A 21,316-nucleotide genomic window follows, 5' to 3' on the forward strand; every position below is an offset into this window, starting at 1 on the left:
TTAGTTGCAAGAGTCCATGATGCGCCTCATGCTCATGAACCTGGTGCCGCTCATGCCCATGTCCCTGAAGCTCCTGTACTCTCCGGGCCTCACGTACATCATCCTGCCTTGGTAGTGGGCCTGCTCGTACATCAGCCAGTGGCCGTCCATCACGCTGCAGGACATGCAGTCGGACATGCGGTAGCGGTCCATGGCGTTGTCGCAGTCGTCCATCAGCTCATGACTCTGACCACCGAAGTTCTCCCTCTCGTAGATCTTCATCCTGAACTGGCCCCTGTGCTGTTTTAAAAGAGAATACAAAGGATGCATTAATATCTATTTTTGTGTGCGGTGTCAGCAGCTATGTGCGCCGTTTGATACCTACCATGGGGATCATACGGCAAGACCTGATGCAGTCCCTCATCCCCATCATGCTCATGTAGTCGGCATACTCGCCCCTCCTCATGAAGTACTGGTTCCCCATGTAGTTGGGCCGGTCGTAGACCATGAAGCAGCCGCTCTCCACCCTGCACGAGTGGCACCTGCTCAGGTAGGAGGTCATGTCGGAGCAGTCGTTCATGCACTCGTAGGAGCGGCCCTGGAAGTTCTTCTCCTCATAGAAGATGATCTTGCCCCTCATGTTCATGCCGGTGTTGGTCATGTTGTCCGTGGGTGTGATGTAGCTCCCTGAACTGCCTTCCTCCCTGGTTTAACCCTTTCCTTTTATACCTGACCTCTCCCGCAGAGAACCCCCTTACTCAGCAACTCAGTCTTTAGAAAGACCTTTTTTCAGAAAGCACACAGTGCTCGTAACACGTGAAAGGTTTGTTTTGTTCGAGGGAAACTAAACGAATACGGGACAATGAACAAAGCTTTTTGTAGTTGTCGGGTGTTGTGTGTTGGTGTGTGTGTGAGAGAGTGTTCCACACTGTCAGATGAGGAGGAAGTCTTGAGGGTGAAGGAAGGTGAGGTGGTGAACTAAGGGACAGCAAGGCAAAAGGACATCAAAATAAATCAATGTACACTAATGCTGATACTTCTACCAATGATAAAAGATACGATAATGATGATAACTACGCCTTTACTGCCATGTTTCCAAAATAAAATATTATGGAGATTTGTGATTGTTTTTTGGGTTTATTCAGATTCAGCTCAGGTCCAGCCCCAAATTGAGCTCCAGCTGCTCGGGAAGAGACCAGGGCACGTGTGTGAAAATAGAATATGAATATGGAAGATCATATATTACTCTTAATCTATAATTATTGATTTGCTTTCATTTTGTGTTTAAAACTTTTATCTGCTTTCTTTCCTTTCTTTTCTACTTTTATCCGCTTTCTGTTTTCAGTTATTTTAAATGCAAATTGAATGTGTTCTTAAAGTCTGGTTTAATATATGTGTACCGCTGTGTATAGCACTTTAGATAACCTTGTGTCTGAATAGTGCTCTACATATACTATCGCCTTGCTCTAATCGGAGAGACCTATTTGCTGCATTGTTTTGAGAGTGAGCTTTGTTCTGTGCTTTACCTTGTACTGTACCTAGCATGAGTTGAAGGTTGGGTTGTCATTGAGAATTTATTTGCACAGATTTTGGTCTCAGATTCGTCAACACAAAATGAAAAGTCCTTGCAGGAGAACAAACACTCCATTATATTCAAAATTCTACTCCGGTAAAGGTACAGATGTCATATCAGAAAAATGCCTTTAAATAAAAATGCAAGTAGCGGTTCTGTAATAAAATGTCTCCAGTGACTGATAAAGTATTATATTTCATATTATTAGAAATACTGGAGAGTTAGTTAGGTAGTTTAGTCCAGTGGTTCCCAGCGTAGGCTCTCAAGATAAATCCAGGGTGCTCATGTGATGATTTAGGATTACGATTTCTACTGTTTATCTTCTGGACAGTTCTTTAATCAACCACTGGTTTCCTCTTTAACAGCCTGTTGTGTTTTATAATGTTATAGAATGTTTGTTTTAATACTAACTAGTAACTAAAGCTGTCACATCAATGTGGTGAAGTAAAATGTACAATATTTTCCTCTTAACTGAAGTGGAGTAAATCTATAAAGTAGCATCAAATGGAAATATCCAAGTACAGTACAGTACAAGTAAGCGTAATGAAGAGAGTAAGCTGATTATTGAAATCAAAAAAGCAGCAATAGTGACATAAAATGGCGACAAGCTAACATGCTGATATTTCATTCTTCCTTCTTAATGATAGTCCACTGACTCAACATATGGTAAAAGCATACAAATGTTTTCTAGACTCAAATAATCCAAACTCACTCCAGCATTCAAAAGACATAAAAGTAAAACAAGCCACAGTGTGAATATAAATATTCATGCCCTACCATGTGATTCACTAAACAGCTGTGAGTTGGAATCAAAGCGTCTCTCTTGAGCTGGCATACCCCCCCCCCCCCCCCTCGCCCTACTCACTGTTAAATACTTTTTACACTACGGCGTCTGAGAGCCATGCATAATGTAAATGAGTAGACTGATTACTGATTACCCCTGCTGCAGACCCATCCACGAAAAGAGGTGTTAGGCATAATATGCCACTTTTGGCTTCAGACGAAAAATGACATCTGGGGAATATTGAGATGCTTTTTAGTCTGCCCCCCCCCCCCCCCCCCCCCCCCCCCCCACCCTCCTACTTTGCCCCCCTGCCATCCATCCTCAGACTCTTAATATTCCTCTTCACAATCAGCACAGAGATCCCTCAGTGTGTCATCTAGCGGCAGCGAGGTTTCTAAAGTGTCCACCTCCCAGCGAGGTTATTAGTCATGAGGAGAAGTATGGAAGATGATTCCATATATCAGTTGCTCTTCAAAGCAAGTAACTGCAAAGGCAGCATACAAGGAACATGATCCCATAGGCAAGGACCGTGCCAAGGAATTAATGCCGTGCCATAAAAAGGTGTTAAATGCTCCGCCTGGAGGCTACTTTGGAAGAGGACCCCGTTGCTGCCCGGCAGAATATTACACAACACTGTTAGTTCGGATGTTATATTAATGAAATACTGCAAGAGCCGCAGTGTCTGATCAGAGCAGCGGTTAAAGATGCAAGATAAACAAATAAAGTCCTGCAAGCAGCTTATCATAATCATTATTCTGAGGAAATTGTATCAATCTTGAATTTTTGAAATGTATATATACTTATATTTTTATACATTTGATATTGTGTAAATGTGGAAGATCGGGACAGAAATGCTATACAACTAATATGCAACAGCAAATACATGTTGGAGGAAATGTATCGTAACATGTGAACTGACAACCAGCCTCCCTACTCTGTGGCCGTTCCTAAATGTAATGCCTAATTCACTCTTTCACTCGGGTTGCAAGTGCTCGTCAAGGGGAAAGTTTTGGCCCGATGGTGGCGACACCAATCCGCACCAAATCTCAAAGCAGTGTTGAAATTTCGGGAAAGAATGAATCATTTTTGTTATTAATTGTTGTCTTTCTAGTCATCTTCTTTTGAATCACAGCAATTTTCCAAAATGCTTTGACAGACAAAGCAAAGCAAAAGCAAGATACAAGGCGCTGTAAAGAAAACCAAACAGTGAGGACAACAACAGAGACAACATCACACAAAAGCAAGTCTATAAAGATGGGTTTTAAGAAGTGATTTCAAAAAGATTACTGATTCTGAGAGCCTCATCTCCTCAGGCAGGTCGTTCCAAAGCCGAGGGGTCCTGATGGTAAAAACACGGTCGCCTTTAGTTTGAAGCCTTCACTTTGGAACAACCAGAAGAGCCCCACCCGAGGATCTAAGGCTATGTTGGGGCCAGACCTATACGTGCGTTAAAGTGATCAGTAAAACCTTACAATCAATTCGAATCTATTCCACCTGATTGTTTCAACAGATTATCCGTTTCATGTACTACTGTCAGTACATAGTGACAGTTTGTGAAAATATGAGAATTCTTTTTTTTTTGTAAATTCTTTTTTGAAAATAAATTTCACCAACTGCAGCTTTAAACACAGTGCGCTGGAGGGCCGAATGACCTCAGTGTTCCTAAAATCGTAGTTGTCGTGTCAACGATACTTGGTCTATTTATCGTTTATCATTTATATTTGTAAAATATTGCAGATGTGTTTGAATACATTTTCTGTAGGATTGCAGGAAATAATGAATGGTGTGAGAGTTTTGAGTTCTTTATTCACTTGTGCAGCAATTACAGAGGAGCAGTCCTTGGCAATGAAAGTAGGCCTCAGGCACCCTCCAACAATGCTCATTAAATATGTACGAAGGGAAAATCCTGCAAGTAAAGGCAAAATCTGAACCTCAGACACAAAATAAAGAGCTAAAATATAAACAAATCAAATATATAAATCAAATAATATCAATTTGTTTGGACAAAATTGTGCCGGCAGAGTTGAGCAGTCTTATGGTCTGCAGTCTGAGGCTGTCCCTGAGCCTGGTGGTGTGGGACCGGATGCTGCGGTACTGACAGTGGTCCCATTGATGGAGATGGAGGACGGGTCCTTCTCCCTGTCTCTTCCTGTCCTCCACAATCAGCCCCTTGGTTTTGCTGACGTTGGGATGGAAGTTGTTGTCCTGGCAACAGGATGTCTGACCACCTCTCTTGTTCGTACCAGAATGTAAACATGTTTGTTTGAGCTGTAAAGTTGGACATTTTAACATTCCTCTGTGGGGATTGACTCGCTTATCGATGCCAGCCTCAAGTGGCCATTTGTGGAACTGCAGTTTGTGGCACTTCCGACTTGATTCAAAGCCCGGTCAAAGAATGCATTCCTCGGGAGCAAGACAGCAAAGTGTCCTGTTTCATTATTGTCCCCAAAGCATGATATATCAGGATTATCAATGTGCTCTTTGATATTTACTCTGGGTAAATTATTAGTATATTAATAGGGATTTCAAAGATTTGTCTTGAGCATAATCAATAAATTAGTTGTTAGACTAATTAGACATATTGAAAAAAAAATATCATTAGATGAATCAATGAAAAAATGATCATTAGGTGCAGCCCTAGATGCAGTAACTTATTGCTGGCTAGATAGCAATAGCTGTTTTTCATTGTGCAAGACTACAGTGACAGTACAGCAACAGATACCACGTTTTTTTTTCTCTTTATTTTTTGTCGGAGCATTTAATGAATCGATCGCTGTCGGTATGTAAAGAGAATTTCTACAAATATAATAAAAATAATACTTCTATATAAATCGCCTGCCCTGGCTTTAAGACGGCAGCGTTGAATTTGAATGACGGAGCGTTTTCTACTGTTCCACACATTGCAAGTCACCCTGGATGCACGCGTCAGCTAAATGCCAAAATTGTAAATGCAAATAAGACAGGTACAAGGCCTAAAACATGAGCAGTGTTTGATTACTGCTCAGAGCAGGTGCTGCCTTTGTGAGAGTGTGTGTCTTAGGGGGGTGGGGTGTTAGGGTTTCCTATGCAACATCTGTTTAAGTAAATATAATATTCAGGATTTGAAATAAGATTCTATTTATTTTCTCCTGTTTCTGTTGCTCTGTTCATTTGACCGGCAGCTTAATTCTTATTTCCCATCTTTTAGGCACAACAACAAAATATTTGTATGACAGCGTACCACATTTGTGTGTGTGTGTGTGTGTGTGTGTGTGTGTGTGTGCATGCAGGGCCGTGCAGGGCTCAGTTGGACATCAAATAATAGGCCATCATCAATCCCTGCCACACTCTCCAGGGACTAGGGAGGAGGGGGAATGGGGGCCAGGTCAAGAGCGAGAGTGTGTGTATGTGTGTGTGTGTCTACTCTAAGAGATGGAGTAAATGTGGACAAAACAAAGGAAGGGTTATAGGCTTTAGAACAATGACGAGGGATGTGTGTGTACGCTGCCGAGATAGAGCATCTGCCTCTGTATGTGTGTGTGTGTGTGTGTGTGTGAAAGACTGACATATGGACCATGCACACAGGCCTAGCCACAGCATGTCATTGAATCATATCTTATCTGCAGAGAGCGGCAGCAGTAAGAATGCTATCTCCGTTTTGCTGCTGATGTTGTTATTATGGTATGTTTCCTTCAGTGAGAGCCACTGTGACATGTTCTTTCTGTCTGACAAAACGCGTCATCTTCCTCGCTGACCCCCCCCCCCCACCCACACACACATCACAAAGACTACTTTTCTGTGGATGTTTCTATTTAAAGCAAGGCTGTGTGAGCAATAGTCAGAGAAACATACACATCCTGTATGTTGAGCCTTTGATATGTTGGAGTGTTTCCTATGTCTCCAGACTGAAAAGCAGTAAACCTCAGACTGAAATAGTTAAAAGTATTAAAATTATATATAATAATATTAGGAGTTATTTGTTTTGCTCACAACAAATAACTCCAGTCGTTAAACTAAACAAAACTAAACATGAATCAAAACATAGTGGATTCATGTTTATAGATATTATTATAGAGAAAGACTTTAATATGAATGTAACTTGATGAATGTATACTTTTGTCGTTACAGTGAATAGCAACAGTGTTTGTTTACAGCAGTGGTAGAGTTGCTAAAGTGGGGCGGGGTGTGGTAGGTCCCTCCGCCAATCAGCACTGTTCCTTCACCGAGCTCGCGCTAGGGAGGCGGAACTCGCGGCCCTTTTAGCCAATCAGCGTCTACCTTCCTCAACGCTGGGAGAAGTTAGCAGTCGGCTGCCAGTCCGGTCCGTAGCCACGATGGATGCAATACCATGCCTTCTGTTCGTCCTCCTGTTCGGGACAAGGATACAAGAAAACACCGGTAAGTGCCCCTTAAACGGACAATTTAGAGTTGTGCTTCGTTTTTTTTCTCGCGTCTTTCTCGGAAGTTGCACTCTCGGATCGGACCAGTTCTGCCAGAAAACGCTCTTTGTTCAAGAAGCCTGAAGAAGCGGAGAGTGTGCCTAACTAAGATGGCGCAGGGTCGGCGGCCAGCCTGCTGCTGCCTGTCTGAGGAATGTGTATTGTCTGGGGGGGGGGAGAAAAAGGAGCAGGCAGCTAAAAGTCACATTGGGCTTAAAAAGGGCGGACGGCTCCAGCCCGGGATCAAAGCTGGCCTCCCTTCGGCTGGATTCTGGCTCAGCTTTTGGGATTCTGCTTTGCCAACAAAGAGCACCGCAGCCCGTCCGGAGGAACAGTCCTCAGCTTTGCAACAACAAAGTTGGCAGAATCACAAAGTGGATGTTTGCTTTGTATTTGTTTGTCAAACACTGGTTGTTCAGTTACCTAGTTTTGGGAGCAAATTATCTCGGGGCACGTAGGTTAGTTGAACTGCGCAAGTTTGCGTTTCCTCGGGTCCGAGTGCCTCTTTGCAGGTTCCCGTTATCTCTGCAACATTGTTTCACTTCTCGTTTGCACCTCGGATGCCACGACAACGACGGCCTCGCTCGGCAACGTTTGTATCGATATCTGGACTCTTTCTGAGTAAAGTGGGCGCTTAAATTCCTCACTATGTCGCGAGCTAATGTCGAGAGTAGTTACACGTCTTCCGCCCCGCGTCCCCCCTCTTGTCTAATGAGTGAGTTAACGAGCTGTTCGCAGTGTGAACTGGTGGTTTCACTCGCTGTTCAACTTCACTTCTCTGCACCATCACGTTAGCCCGCTAGCTTTATCGCAGCGTTGAACTATAACGGAGTTTAGACGTTGTTGGTTTTTACATTCCATGTTTCGCTTTACGTTAAACGACCGTTCAGTTTCTCTGAGGTGATGGTGGCAACGGTTCCAACATGAGACCTGTGGACAGCCGCGGGTGAACAGTTTGATGTCGAAAGACGTGCTTCCGTTCCCCAAGTTTAACAATACACAACGACCGGGTGCGCCAAACTTCATTCAAAATGTACCAATTCTGCTTTGCACCATCGAAGTATCGTTTGACGTTTTCCATTGCACTCGGTTGACACCCTTCCAAACGGCACATCGTTTGACTAACCCGTCGTTGGACATAGCCCTACGTGTAGGTGGATGAGGGCTGCGGCTGGCGCGTTTACAGGAGACCCTTAACGCGCGTGGCCTCTTTCAATCATGCCGAATAGGCGAGTCTCCTAAAGGCGCTCGGAGGAGTGTTGAGCCGTGTGTGATGGGGTGTTTATGGTCGCCGATAAGCGCTATTCAATTACCCCCGCAAGGTTTGCGAATTGGACTCTGCATGTGTAGCTCCTCATTAGAGGACGGCACTGATGCAGCAACCACAGCCGCTGCTCCACAATAATGCTCGCGCTCTCATTACGCGGAGATTGCTTTTTTATTATTTTCATTTCGCAATGGAACCGCGTGCGCTTTTCTTTGTTCCAGCGGTCAGCGCATTGCACGAGAATTTCTCTCAGTACAAACAGCAGATAGTGTTTTTTTCTTTTTTCTTCTTCCTATTGACTCACGCGCTTCCTTTGTGTGACATTCCTTTGTGTGGAGAGAGAGAGAGACTCAGAGTGAGTGAAGGAGCATGCTTTTCAAACGGCATACATTAAGATCTTATGAGAACCTCCCCCCTTCTAAAAGCATGAGGTCGTGTCCTCATATACCCCATCGCTGCCTCAGACGGGAGGCTGCTTATGAAATTGGTATGTGGTCTCAAGGACACGTAGGGAGAGGAATGTTCATCAATGGGGATTGCCGTGGCGTGGGTCCACTGTCGAAGCCACATCATTTCCATCACAAAAGAATACGATATTTAAAAAAAAAAAAACGCAGATAATTTGACCCCACCGATGAGGACAATCGGTGGACATTTCAGATGCGCGTCGCGCGGGTCTCCAGGCTGCATATCGTCTTCGATATGTCCATTCACAGGAGGATTCATGTGATTTGAATCAGAGCACCTGGTGCCTTTGACACTTCGGCGTGTCACGTTGCTTTCCAGCGTTTCAGCACCACACCCTGCAGCTTCAGCGGCGTTCACACAAAAGCATCTGCACGTGCTCGCACACATCCTCTCGCTGGCAGCAGGGCTAAATTGGGTGGTGTCACTATTACTCTCCTCATCCCAGCAGCCTCAGTCATCCTCTCGCCTTATAGGCTCATCCTCGCTCTGTCACCAGCCTTTTTTTTTCAGATCTGAGCAGCAGCGTTGTTTGGAGTATCCCTGTTATGTGTGGATGGAAACATTATGTCCTTTTTTTACAGAAACCCACAGCGAGCCCTTATCCCACTTTGAGATATGCCACCTGTCAACATAGAACTAAAACGACAAAGCAATTCCTCGATTAGTCAGCTTTCCACTGCGAGGGTCCGGCTGGCCCACACCACTACCAAAAAACTACACAGTAACCATTGAAGCACCGGCCGGTTAGGTCTGAAACGGATCGGTCGCTCGGGAGGCTTCCCTAACGTCATGGCGGTTAATTGTGATCAGGTTTCCCTATCCATTAATTGAGAAACAAATGGACAGATTAATCTGTGGTGAAAATGATAATCAGCTGCAGCCCTGCTGCGATAGACAGCAGAATGATGTGGCATGTAAAACACACCATCCTGGTGTCTGATCGGTCTGTCTTTGTGGAGCTGCGTCATCAATTCAAGCAGTTAACCGATAAAACCCAAAATATTAGGGTAAATGATAGTCAGTGGATGAACAGGCTGAAAGGATTTGATAAGATACAGCTTCAATTGTGTTGACACTGTTTACTGGGGTCAGCCTGTTTATGAATCAGGTACCGCAGTCTGCGTATAATGAGTGTGTGAGACGTTGAATCAAGAACCTTAATGGTGATCAACAACCTTCACTGTTATGATTGTTCATACCGGTGTCTACTAGTGTCTAGGGATGAGCATCGTTAGGATTTTATCCATACTAGTACTATTAGCAATACTGCTTATCCGTTTGGTTCCTTATCGATACTCTTATTGGTACTTTTTGATTATTTTGTGAGGGAAAAAAAGACAATAATAAAAGAATCGATATTGCTTTATTATTCATACGTAGCCGCACCCGACAATCTACACAAAAAGTTCCCAAATCCTTAAAATACAATTGCCGCTAAAGATTTAGCTGAGTGATTTAGTTTTCATTTATTAGTCTGTACTTATTATCAAACTCTGTATGGCATCGCTAATGTTGCAGTGCACGAGGTAGACAGTAGAAAACTGAGCATTGATGTTCTGCTTGAGGACCATGTTTTGATAGACTCAAATAGACATTTGAGACGACAGTTCTCAGCATTTACTGGCATAAAATGTAGCCGCACTTTCAATCACGCGTGTGCGTGTGTGTGTGTGTGTGAAGCAGGACTCCGCCCCTCGTGCAAAGATTGTTCCACACATGGTCCTCCATGTGTAATGGAAAGCAAAGTGTTCACTCCTTTTGGCAAAGACGGGATGTTTTTGAGGAAGCAGTAGTCATGGGGTTTCTCATCGAGGCCAGTGGGAGCTCTGCTGCTCCTCTCTGCAGGGTAACACAGATATGTTGTGGTGTGTTTTATCTTGATACCGATACCGCAAAAAACTCCACAGAGACCGCTGGGAGTCAATATTTAGCACTTACTTTTCTGCTGCACCGTGCCTCCCTCCCCAACCGCTGGGGGCCATTTTTCTTTTCCCGCGTTCAGTGCTGCTGCTGTCGGTACCGGCAGCGGAGGAATGCCGGGTGACCCCGGATGCCCGTTGTCCTGGCCCAAGGAACCACGACTAATTGGAGGGGTTGCAGCCGTGCCAGCGGCCGGTCGGATTCAAAGGCACCAATGCATTAATGAACCCCCCCCCCCCCCCCCCCCCCCCACGCGGCTCTCCTTCATGGGGAGGCCCGGGAATCACAAGCTCCACTGCTGATTCTAGAGAGGCGAGCGTTATGCTTGTTCAAAAATAATTAGAAGCACTCATAAATGCAACATTACCCTGCTGAAGGCCCTCGTGGTCAGTTATATTTCACTTGGGTGAGGTGCTTTGAACTAAACGGAGGAGAGGCAGCAGCCAGAAATAGTCTTTGGAGCGTTTCTCAAACAGTTAGCCCAAAAACCTCATCTACCCAGAGTGCACCACATCACCCTGCCTGATCTCATCCGTGTGTGCTGAGTACTCAGTCAAGTGGCTGTATTTAAAAATAGAAACTAAAAAAAAAAAAACATTGTGTTAAGTCCCTGATGGTGTGGCTTCTCTGGTACTGTTTCACACGGTGGCCTTATTGAGAATCGGTGTGTTTACATGCACCGACAACCGCATAGTTTTGCAGGCGTGGTGGAGATTCAGCCCATTGTGTTGTCAGCGTTTTAGTTTTTTTTTCTGAGTATCGTATTTCTCGTAGGAGTGCAACGGATCACAAAACGCAAGCTTTGGATTGTGTGTGTGTGTGTGTGTGTGTGTGTGTGTGTGTGTGTGTGTGTGTGTGTGTGTGTGTGTGTGTGTGTGTGTGTGTGTGTGTGTGTGTGTGTGTGTGTGTGTGTGTGTGTGTGTGTGTGTTATTTTTTTGCAGCCGAATCTGATTGCTGATCATAAATGAGCCATGTTTGCTGATACAAATCAGTTCTTTTTCCATTTTTACAGCACTTGGTACAAGTGGCTCCAGACTTGTTCAGCAAACATCTCTTTCAACAGCACATTCTAAATGTTATTCTTTTACTTTATTGTCATCTAAAGCAGCTATTTGCTTAAAAACAAGCAAATAATACGGAAAGTAAAGATTGTATTTTTATTTAATTTGCATTATTAAAATCTTGTCATTAGTAGTTTAATAATTTAATGGGAATATAAACTTCTTATAGCTTATGTTAGGAAATGAAACGGGTCATAATTCCCTCTCTAATGTCTATTTTATTGTTATTATCCCAGATCAACTTCACGGCCCGTTACACCACTCATTTCTTTTGTTTAAGAGTTCAGAGAGGGAAAGCCTCACTGTGACAGCTGTGCATGGAGTTCAACCTCGTATACAAACTCGTTCAATTCAAAGTCTGACTAACGCGCAAATATAATCTAATCAGTGGACTTCCACAGCCGAACAATAGTTTATTTGTACCTCGGATACATGCTCAGTGTCTCCCGCTGTGCCATCAGGCCAAATGCTCTGATTTAATGCCTCAAAGCCAACGTAGAGGTTACAACTCAGTTAGAATGTGTTTTACCGGGTTGTGACAGTAAATTGATGCATTCTGTGATTTCTTCCAACGACATGTTGAATCAGCGGCGAGGGAGACGACTCTCAGTTTAGTATGTTTTAACGTTCATTGTTCACCTTTTCTTACCAGAAGTTGAAGGCACCAGTGAAGCGAAGCTCTGCTACCTTTTAGCAGAGCTGTCGTCACTCTGAACATGTATAACATGGGGAAACTGCAAATAATAGCCGTCTTCCTGCTGCGTCTAGAGATTCCGAATGCAGACATGTGGCTCGTTATTCCTTCTCACAGGGTCCAAGCAGACAGTCAGCCGGTTCACTCCGAGCTGTGACTCAGCTGCTTCAAACGGGCACCATCCTCTCTGGCTTCCATTAACTTCCATCCCACCATCCCTGCTTCAGGGTCTCTCTCTCTCTCTCTCTCTCTCTGTCTGTGTGTGTGTGTGTGTGTGTGTGTGTGTCTCTCTCTGTGTCTCTCTCTGTCTCTCCCTCTGTCTCTCTCTGTCTCTGTGTGTGTGTGTGTTTTCAGCTTTTCTCACACCGCTGTGTAAAAGGAGGGAGGATTATGTTGTGTTTTTAAGTTCAGGTGAAATGTTGTTGTTTCTAAGAACTTGTGCAAATACAATGAGTTGAAGACCCAAAACAATAATGTCCATATTCTGATCGGCCATGACAACAACCGGCCGCTGAGTCTCATATTTCTGAATTTTCTTTTTTTGCCGTGCACATTTACAAACATCTTATGATCGATTTAAGTAAAAAGACTAATATGGTGTTCAAATGTAATCCTGTTTACTCGAATGAATCCAGTTGTTTGAAGGAGTTTTTCACAGCAGCATACAATAGATATTAGAGATGGAATCATTGGAACTCAAATGTCACTAAAAGCAATATTTCACATTCTGGTGTCTTTTATTCGCCACGCTCCCAAAGGCCTGTGGGGTGTGTAACAATAACTGTTAAATGAATTATTAGCTAAGCACAACAGAACACACATCCCTGCATTAAACTTGAATTCTGTTGTTGTACTGCAGCAGTTTGCCTACGTTATAATATCTAACGACACCATGTTTCCAGAATCATCTACTTCGGTGAGTGTTTTCAGAAATGTCCAGTTTTTTTTATTTTTTATAGGCGGCGACACATTTCACTCCAACCTGTCTCCCCCCCCATGCGGACCGTACACGGGTATAAAACCCGTGTAGCTGGAGGCTTTATCAGAAGAGAGATCCTGTTTAGAGAAGTCATCTGCGTTAGGGGGCGTGCACTGTGCACGGTGTCCGGGGTCGGAGCAGCTGTCTAACCTTTTAGATGGAGCTGCTGCATATTTATAAGAGCAGCGGCTCAGACAGATGTCCTGCCTGCTCCTCCCCTCCCACTCGGTCTGCCTCCCGTTTATCTCTTTTATGAAGAAAAAGATGCAGGCTGCACGGCATAAGATGCAGTTGTCAGCAAATACCGCTTGTGTCCAAGTATTCTGCAAATGCAACGCAGGAGAAACGGCTCTACAACCGGTTTCTCTATTTTCCTCACGTTTTGGTCATTACCTGTATAATTTAGAGAATCTCCTCATGAAAGACACACGTCTGTCCCGTCCTACCGCTCTGAAACTCTCAAGTTAATGCCGATTGTTCTGAAAGTGTGGCGTGTCGCTTCACTTCTCTCTCCGGCTACCTCTAGCCAGGTTTCCTGTCCCCAAACTGGCAATCGATCTCACGTTCGCCCGTCGCCCGTGTGTTCCAGTGTGAGTCACAGCTTGGTTTACGCCACGTCACCGAGCTTTGGCTCCGGGTTCAAACAGTTCAGCGGGGCAGATAGCTGTGTGTGTGAGAGAGAGAGAGTGGGAGGCTCATCCGGGTCCGGGGGGCAGTGGGCCCCTTCGCCCAACACACAGAACACATCTGGTATGAACAAAGGGCTGGCCATAATGGAGGTGGATGGGGGTTGGGTAGATGGGGTGGGTGGGTTCATGACCTATGGAAATGACTGTGGGAGCCGAATAAGGGGGAATCAACTGGCTGTGTGTGTGTGCGTGTGCATGTACATTTGCTTTCCTTTTGACTGCGAGCGTTCACTAAATGGCGTTGAACATAAACGTGGTGTGATGTTTTATTGTGCAGACTGTTGCCCAAAAGGAGGGATCACATCTTCACTTAACTTACAGAAGTGAGATTTTCATAGTGTAAATTTGTTATAATATGCTTATATGGAGAAAAAACATGTCTCTTTCTCTCAACATATTAACACTTGGCTGTTGGTTACCACTGAAGTCTCCCTTTTTTGTTGGAAACACAGCTTCACTTTTTCATTTTAGTGACATAACTGCACTGACACAGTGAGGTTGCCAGCAGAGAAGAAGAGAAAGAGAGTCCGGCAAAACTGGTAAAAAAGAAACCAGGCTATCACCATTTAGATTTGCACTGAAATGGCCTTTCATATAGGAATGCATCATGTCGAATACATTTTAGCCGTTGCAATGTAGCTTTGTGCTAATATGTGGTTCACCTCGAGGACAAAATGATTGTGTGGTTGTGGTGACGGCCACACTGCACAAAACCCCCTCTCATCCGCCCTGACAGTTTCAGGACAGATGTTGCTTTATGTTTGTTCAAGGCCTCAGATGGCATGCACTGCTCTTATACCATATACATGTGTATATGTATATGTATAGATGTAGAGGTCTTCTCCTTAGTCTCATCAAAGGAGAAATGAAATGGCAGAAACCAAACCAGGCGCCGCTTCAGCAGCCGGCCTCCACAGTGTAATAATACAAGTCCAAATGAAGCTAAAGAAACAACAATACGGCGTCTGAGCTTCATGCCGTACAGCAGAGACCATCTCTTTGTGGAGATTGTGGTTGCTATGGTGATAAAAGCAATTAATTCAGCTCACGAGCAGGAGGAGGAGAGGTGTGATGCGCTCGTGTGACCGTTTGTAATCGCATGCCTTAGGTAAATGAATTAGTTGTTGCCCCCCCCCCTCAGTTTTATTAAAGACAGCATCAGGTTTCTGTCAGTGGGATCTTCATTAAAGCCACGTCCACACTAATATGTCCACACGGGCGCTCCAGCAGCGTTTTAGGAATGATTTCCGTCAGCAGAGATGGCCTCTTATGACTCCTCAAACAACTCTTCATGTTCATAAGCAGAGATTTGCCTCACTGTTTTATTTATGTGCGGGGAGAAGTTCCTGTGAAGTCCTGTCTCCGCTCTGCCTGTGTTTTATACTTTAGGAAAACAATCTGTCAGTTTGTGTTTATTTGTCCTCGTTTGGACAGACCTGACGGCAGCTTCGTCCACAGGGAGACGTGTTCCTCAAAAGGTTTGTCAGGTTCAGAGGCATCCTGGGTTTGATATGAGGCCAGGCTGTGATCTGAGCTGGGTGACAGTTCAGTAACTTCAGTTGGGACCGTTGTTTAATTCAGGACGGCCGTTAGAAATGGGATCTCACAGAGATCCAGTTGAAGCAAAGCACTGAACATTCTCAGTCAAAGTGACTCAAACTTTTATATTTGCGGGAGCTGAAGACGGGACTTTGTTCCAAACTGTCACCCCGCTTCCCTTTCGTATTTGCCTCACTGGGATGTTTTTGCTCTCATCCAGGTCACGCTGTGAAGTCGACACTATTGAAACGATGCTCACTTGACCTGACTCTGGAGTCTTTTGAGAACACTATAACAAATAAGAGAATACTCAACACTAGTCCATACGGTAATATATTGTATCACTTCACCTTGTGATACGATATCGATACACTGGTGCCAAATATCGATATCGTTGTTAGAGCATGTGGCTGGAAAGAAGCAACCTTGTGAGCTAGGCTAGCATCTTAGCGCGGAGGTGGAGGAGCTGCTCCAAGCCCAGAACCTCACGGGTCACGGGTCGGACTCCAGGGCCCATAAGCAATATATTACTGCCGTTTGCAGTCTCAGTGTTGGTGGGACTGTGACTTGCATTGCTCGATAAAGGTGAATTCAAACTCGTAACTATCTTGTGTAAACGGATGTTTTTATCACAGTTCTAATCCTGTGACTCTTTAAACGGACAGTGAGACACTCGTGGGCTCTCACACTGTTGTTTCAACGTGACGTCTCGCCGGGGTGATGACCTATTTCCCGTCTCCCGAGATTCACCGCTACTCAGGCTGGTTTCTATACCTGCATGGTAACCATGGCAACCGCTCACCACTTCCTCTCTTCCGCGTGCGACACAACCAGACCCGTGGTCTCGTCTCGGGCCTCGCACCACAGCACTCTGTAACAAAGCGCATTTAAGAAGCAGCACATTGTTTTGAAAACAGACTTTAGTGAGGCTCAGCGGTAGCCTACCCGTCAACAGTTTAACCCCTGAACTGTTCCACCGTCGCAAATAGTTCACTGATAAAAACACTATTTACATGTCTGGGGATTTGGTTTTTAGGAGGTCTTAAAAATCTTCTTTTAGAAGAATCAAATCAAACAGTTTACAGGATATTCAGCCTTTGTTTCTTTCTCATGCTTTTAATACTTGACTCGTGTCTTTACAGGACTTGTACAAAGGTAATAAAGTAGACCATGAATATGAGTTTACAGATAATTACAATCCCTCCTCGTCACTGTGAGGTTAGTTTGTTTTTTTCCCAGGCACACCTACAGTCTGTGTGTATGTATATCTATGAGTTACACTCGATGTCTCTGATTCCTCACAGTTCATTTTGTTTGGCCGCCCTCTGGCGTTTGGGAGAGTAATGCAGCACGTAGAGTATAAACGCCTCCGAGCATGCTGGGCGCTTGCACGCCGTCTACTGAGGCTCATGATACGGAGCCAAGCGCCAGTTATTCCTGCTTGTTGCCTAAGTTTTTGTTGTTGTTTTGTCTTCACTAACACAGATATAATGATGTATCACAATAGATGCTTGTCTGGCAGTATATCAAGTCTCGAAGAATCGCTGTATCGTGATACCATCGTTATTGTGGGCAACTGGTGATGGTATCGTGAGTCCCCCTAACCCTGCTGAACACACACTTCTATTACAGTGACTGACACACAGCATGAACGGACCGTGCCAGTAATTTAGTATGCCATTTTCAGAAGTTTTTTTTTTTTAATTGTCCAAACTGAAGCAGAAAAGCCTGAGGTGTCTTGACTTGTAGCCCCTAGTATGGATCAAATTTAAAAAAAAAAACAGGAGCCTACATTTCCCAGAATGCTCCTTTCCTCCACTTTGTAGCACAGACCATGACTCACTGCGTTGACACACGTTGGCATCAACGGGGTGATTGTAACAATCGCTGAGTCACTTCCTTAATTACCACTAGCAGACTGAAGACAGCCCGTGTGTACAGTAATGCTGACCAGACAGAAACATGGCATACCTTATAATTATGTGTCACACAAGGTGCCACTGATTGGGCTTCAGTCAACTGTCCAGGTGACGCTCAAGTTTACCACCCAGGTGATCTGTACCTCGTTGTTCCACCTGTGTTTTGGTCCTCTCTGACTAGTAATGAGCCACACCTGGACTCAGGTAGATACAGGCTCATCTGTCACTGACGAGTTAATGATGCAACACAAGTAAATGCACAATTTGAACGTGTGCAGAATCACGGAGCACGACGAGACGCGTGCAAAGCGCGCCTCTGACGCTGCGCCTCGGCTTCTGCTTTAGATGTTTCAGGAGCTTCTGCTGCAAACAAACCATTCAGCTCCAACTCCCACGCCGTCCAGCATTCAGTCTGGTCAGACCAGTAGACTGATTGGAGATCACACACACACACACACACACACACACCGGAGTGTGCGGGCTCTGTTCTGTGTCATTAACAGCCCATAATTGAGTGTTATTCACCACACAGAGCAAGGAGAACTCTTACTATTTCAGTCGTAAATAGCTGAATCCTGCAGAGAGAAAGAGAACGGGGAAAATAAAGAGTATTTTACTCTGCAGGGTATTTCAACAACAGCAGCGTGAATATCGTCAGTCAAAACCCACTTTTCGTAACGATAATTTCTTGTTTGCCGGACCCAGTGATGGATCATTTAACAGGCCAGTCGTGCTCAGGTTTGGGGAACACAAAGGGTCTGGGGCCCCTAAGGCCTCTGCATAAAGGACTTACTCTGAATCAAGGAGGTCCAGTTTATTTGCTCCTAAACCCAAACGGAGTCCCTCAGTATTGAGCATCTGCTGATGAAGAGTCCTGTCCAGTGAGTTTGGCAATCATTTACTGTCGTACATGTTCCTCTCCTTTCCTCTGAGCCCTGTTTGTCGGAGGGCGGGGCTTATTAAACACTCGGAACTCAGCAGTCTGCTAGCTTTTTGCTGCCTGTCGCTACCAATATTAGCTGCTTCGTTGTCAACAATGTTGGGCTGAAAATCAACCGTGGTGTTGTTCACCCTGTCGGGAGATGCAGTGACTCAAAGAAGGTAAAAGTAGAAGAGCCATAAGTAAGTAACTAGTTCATACAGTGTAAAACACCAAGGACATTCAGGAAGTGCCCTTGTTTCTGTAGATTACATCACACTTGTAATGCTTTAACTTCTCCTAACATATTGGTAAACTGTCTCTGCATTTGATTATTGTTTATTCAAGTGTAAAAATATTGTACATGCAGTTATATCAATGTAAAAATATATTTAAGCACATTTCTGTTATTATAACTTAAATCCTTTTAATTTAGGGTTAAGAAACCCACATTACTCTATCAAAGATCAAAATATTAAAGAAAATAGCAAACACAAATATCAAACAAGTTATTACATTAACTTTGTTCAAAGCTTAAAATCCTTTCAAGGGTGCATTTGCACAATCCCACGTGAAGTATTTCATGTGTTGTAAAGACACGTTTAAAGTAGTCTTCAATGTACTCACAATACATTTCCATGTCAAATACAGGGTAACGTATGAAGAGCTGCTTCTATGACTGTTGTGTTCAAGTATCTCATCACTATGACTTTCTATCTCATAATCATTTTTTTTTGTTGGCGGATTCGCGGCCCACATGAAATGACGTGGCGGGCCGGATTCAGCCCCAGGGGCCTTGCTTTTGACACCCCTGCTTTAGAGGGATTCATGTTTAGTGTTTGTAATGTTCATGTCCTCAGGTGGCTCACACAGATGCTGCTATTGAAAAGATGCAGATTGCTATATCATAGACTGGCTTCTGAAAGCACTTTCTGACTTAAATGGGAGTTTAGATGGATGTGACTGCTTGCATTCATTCTTGAGGAAGTAGCCATGTGCAGTAAAAAAGAAAGTTGAGGTTGAGATGCATCGAGAACCGTCGTCACGTAATCACATGGTGAGGCCAGTGAAGATCCACACCTCTACTCCAAGGTTGTGTAGTTTCTCTAACCTTCTGGGGCTCCAGTTAACTTCAAGCACTGATGATGAAAACGGTAACAGTTGCTTGCATATGATATTTTAAACTTTGGCCAAATTGTGCTAAACAACAGAGAGGAGAGGGAGAAGCTCAGAGCAGAGTTTAGATGGTGCTGGAAGGACTGTCCCTCTTTCTCTGCAGCACTCATCCTCTGAGCTGCAGAGAGCCGTGTGTGTGTGTGTGTGTGTGTGTGTGTGTGTGTGTGTGTGTGTGTGTGTGTGTGTGTGTGTGTGTGTGTGTGTGTGTGTGTGTGTGTGTGTGTGTGTGTGTGTGTGTGTGTGTGTGTGTGTGTGTGTGTGTGTGTGTGTGAGATTGTGATTTCTTAGCGAAGGGGTTGCGGAATTAAATTGCTATTGATCTGCGCGATGCCGTTGCCTGTTGCCGTTCCTCTCGCCCCCTGCAGTGAGTCGATGTATTAGATTGAACTTGGGTCTCCCTTTTCATCTGAAGCGTCTCCCGGGGCTTCCTCCACGCCGATCTGCAGCCATTAAAAGCCCAGCCACGGCAATCCGTCTTTATTCCTTCACGTTTTCTCTTCCCCCCCCCCCCGTCCGTCCGTCTCTGTCCCGGCCGTGTTAGAATAATGGCTTATTTAGCCATAATCGGATTGTCTGGAATGGCATCGGGTTCATTTAGAGGAATTACAGATGTTCAGTGACTGCGCACTACATGCCTCCCAGGACCATGTTTTTATATATTTTTTTTTAAACAACATTCAGCACTGAATACCATACAATTGTATTTTCATTTTTTTTTTTTTGTAAAATATATTGTCAATTTGCTGACTTTTTTTTTTCAGCTCTGGCTAACGTCACTCTCTCCGATAGCACCTGCACATGTGCAACTCTCAGCAGAAGCGACAAAGAGTGATGGAAGGAGTAAGCCATCTCGCTTCTTTCTCATCTCTGTCGAGAGCTGCACATGCGCAGTAGCACTCGGGTAGCAAGCGTCATGCGTCGTTGTCTAAACTCGGTGCACAGGCTATACTCGCCGATACCCGATCTAGCATTTGAGGGTGTGTCGGAGGCATTTCCAATATTGGTATGACAACTCTAGTCCTCATACTGTGTCCGAACTGCACAAAATAATTATCAGGGAGGATAAAAACTAGACTTTGGGACGGTCGCGGATACGGAAGGGAAACCTAGCAAAAGCACAACTTTGTACAGACTGTTGACTCTCCTCCCCCGTCATGGAGAGATTGTGCTTTTCACAAGTGTTAGGCCCTGTCCACATTACTCCGTTTCTCCTTGGATGCAGATTTGTCAAATAGAAACGATCTCCGTCCACACGGGAGTTTCAGCATCATTCTCGAGTTGATCTGCGTCCACACGGCAGCCTTCGAAGGCGGACAGCACGTGACCATTTACGTACACTGGGCATGCGCGTGACGGTGTAAACAGGAAGTGGATTGCTTGCTTAGTTAAAAAAAAAAAATACGACAGAGTAATAAAGTAGTTTTTAATAATGATGGGTTGTATTTGATACTTAAGATCTTCCTCTAAAATCTCCCTCTATAAACTCAAACAGACACAGTTCGTGGAAAGTTTTAGAAGTTTTATTTTTCAGACGTAGTTACAGCGCTGCGGGTCTCTCGCTCCTCTCTATCTCCAAATTTACTTTAACACCAACACTTACACATAAACATTTACTAGATTATGGGTCCATCAATGTGGTCAACACATGTCTCTCACTCGTTTCCTCCGTGTTGTTGATGTCTGTTCTCACTAGTAGCTCTGAAAGTCATGTCCGCCTAGCTAGCTTCTAAGCTAATTTTAACATTACCGCCAATGGAGAAATGCTAACCGCGATTAGCATTACAGCGCTGCGGGTCTCACTCTCTCTCACATCAAATTTACTATAAAAAATCAACCCTTACACGTAAACGTTTACTAGAATATGGGTCCATAAATGTGGTCAATACACGTCTCTCACTCTATTCTGCTCTTCCTTCGTGCAGGAAAGCTT

At 44.4% G+C, this 21,316-nt stretch overlaps 2 protein-coding genes across 2 annotated transcripts in view; one reads left to right on the plus strand and one right to left on the minus strand.

Moving 5' to 3' along the window:
- Nucleotides 1-707, minus strand: LOC142943730 (gamma-crystallin M3-like). Its single transcript, XM_076085424.1, has 2 exons — nt 365-707; nt 1-279 (listed from the first exon to the last, which is right to left on the minus strand). The coding sequence occupies exons 1-2, from the start codon at nt 638-640 to the stop codon at nt 1-3; spliced, it is 555 nt and encodes a 184-aa protein (XP_075941539.1). The 5' UTR covers nt 641-707.
- A 5,891-nt stretch (nt 708-6,598) lies between these two features.
- The window catches only part of tgfbr1b (transforming growth factor, beta receptor 1 b), a 56,373-nt gene continuing 41,655 nt past the window's right edge, over nt 6,599-21,316 (plus strand). The window contains exon 1 of the mRNA XM_076085419.1: nt 6,599-6,713. Within this exon, the coding sequence (XP_075941534.1) occupies nt 6,650-6,713 (64 nt within the window). The 5' untranslated portion in view covers nt 6,599-6,649. The remainder of the gene's footprint in view (nt 6,714-21,316) is intronic.

The sequence above is a fragment of the Anarhichas minor genome, unplaced genomic scaffold (genome assembly GCF_050575085.1).
Source record: "Anarhichas minor isolate MPS153535 unplaced genomic scaffold, ASM5057508v1 ptg000155l, whole genome shotgun sequence".
Classification (NCBI taxonomy): Eukaryota; Metazoa; Chordata; class Actinopteri; order Perciformes; family Anarhichadidae; genus Anarhichas; species Anarhichas minor.

What these genes read in the sequence shown, in the direction of transcription:
- LOC142943730 (XM_076085424.1), bottom strand. Translation starts at nt 640, where the DNA reads ATGACCAACACCGGCATGAACATGAGGGGCAAGATCATCTTCTATGAG. An exon ending in CTTGCCGTATGATCCCCATG is followed by an intron (nt 280 to 364) that starts GTAGGTATCAAA and finishes CTTTTAAAACAG; the next exon opens with CACAGGGGCCAGTTCAGGAT.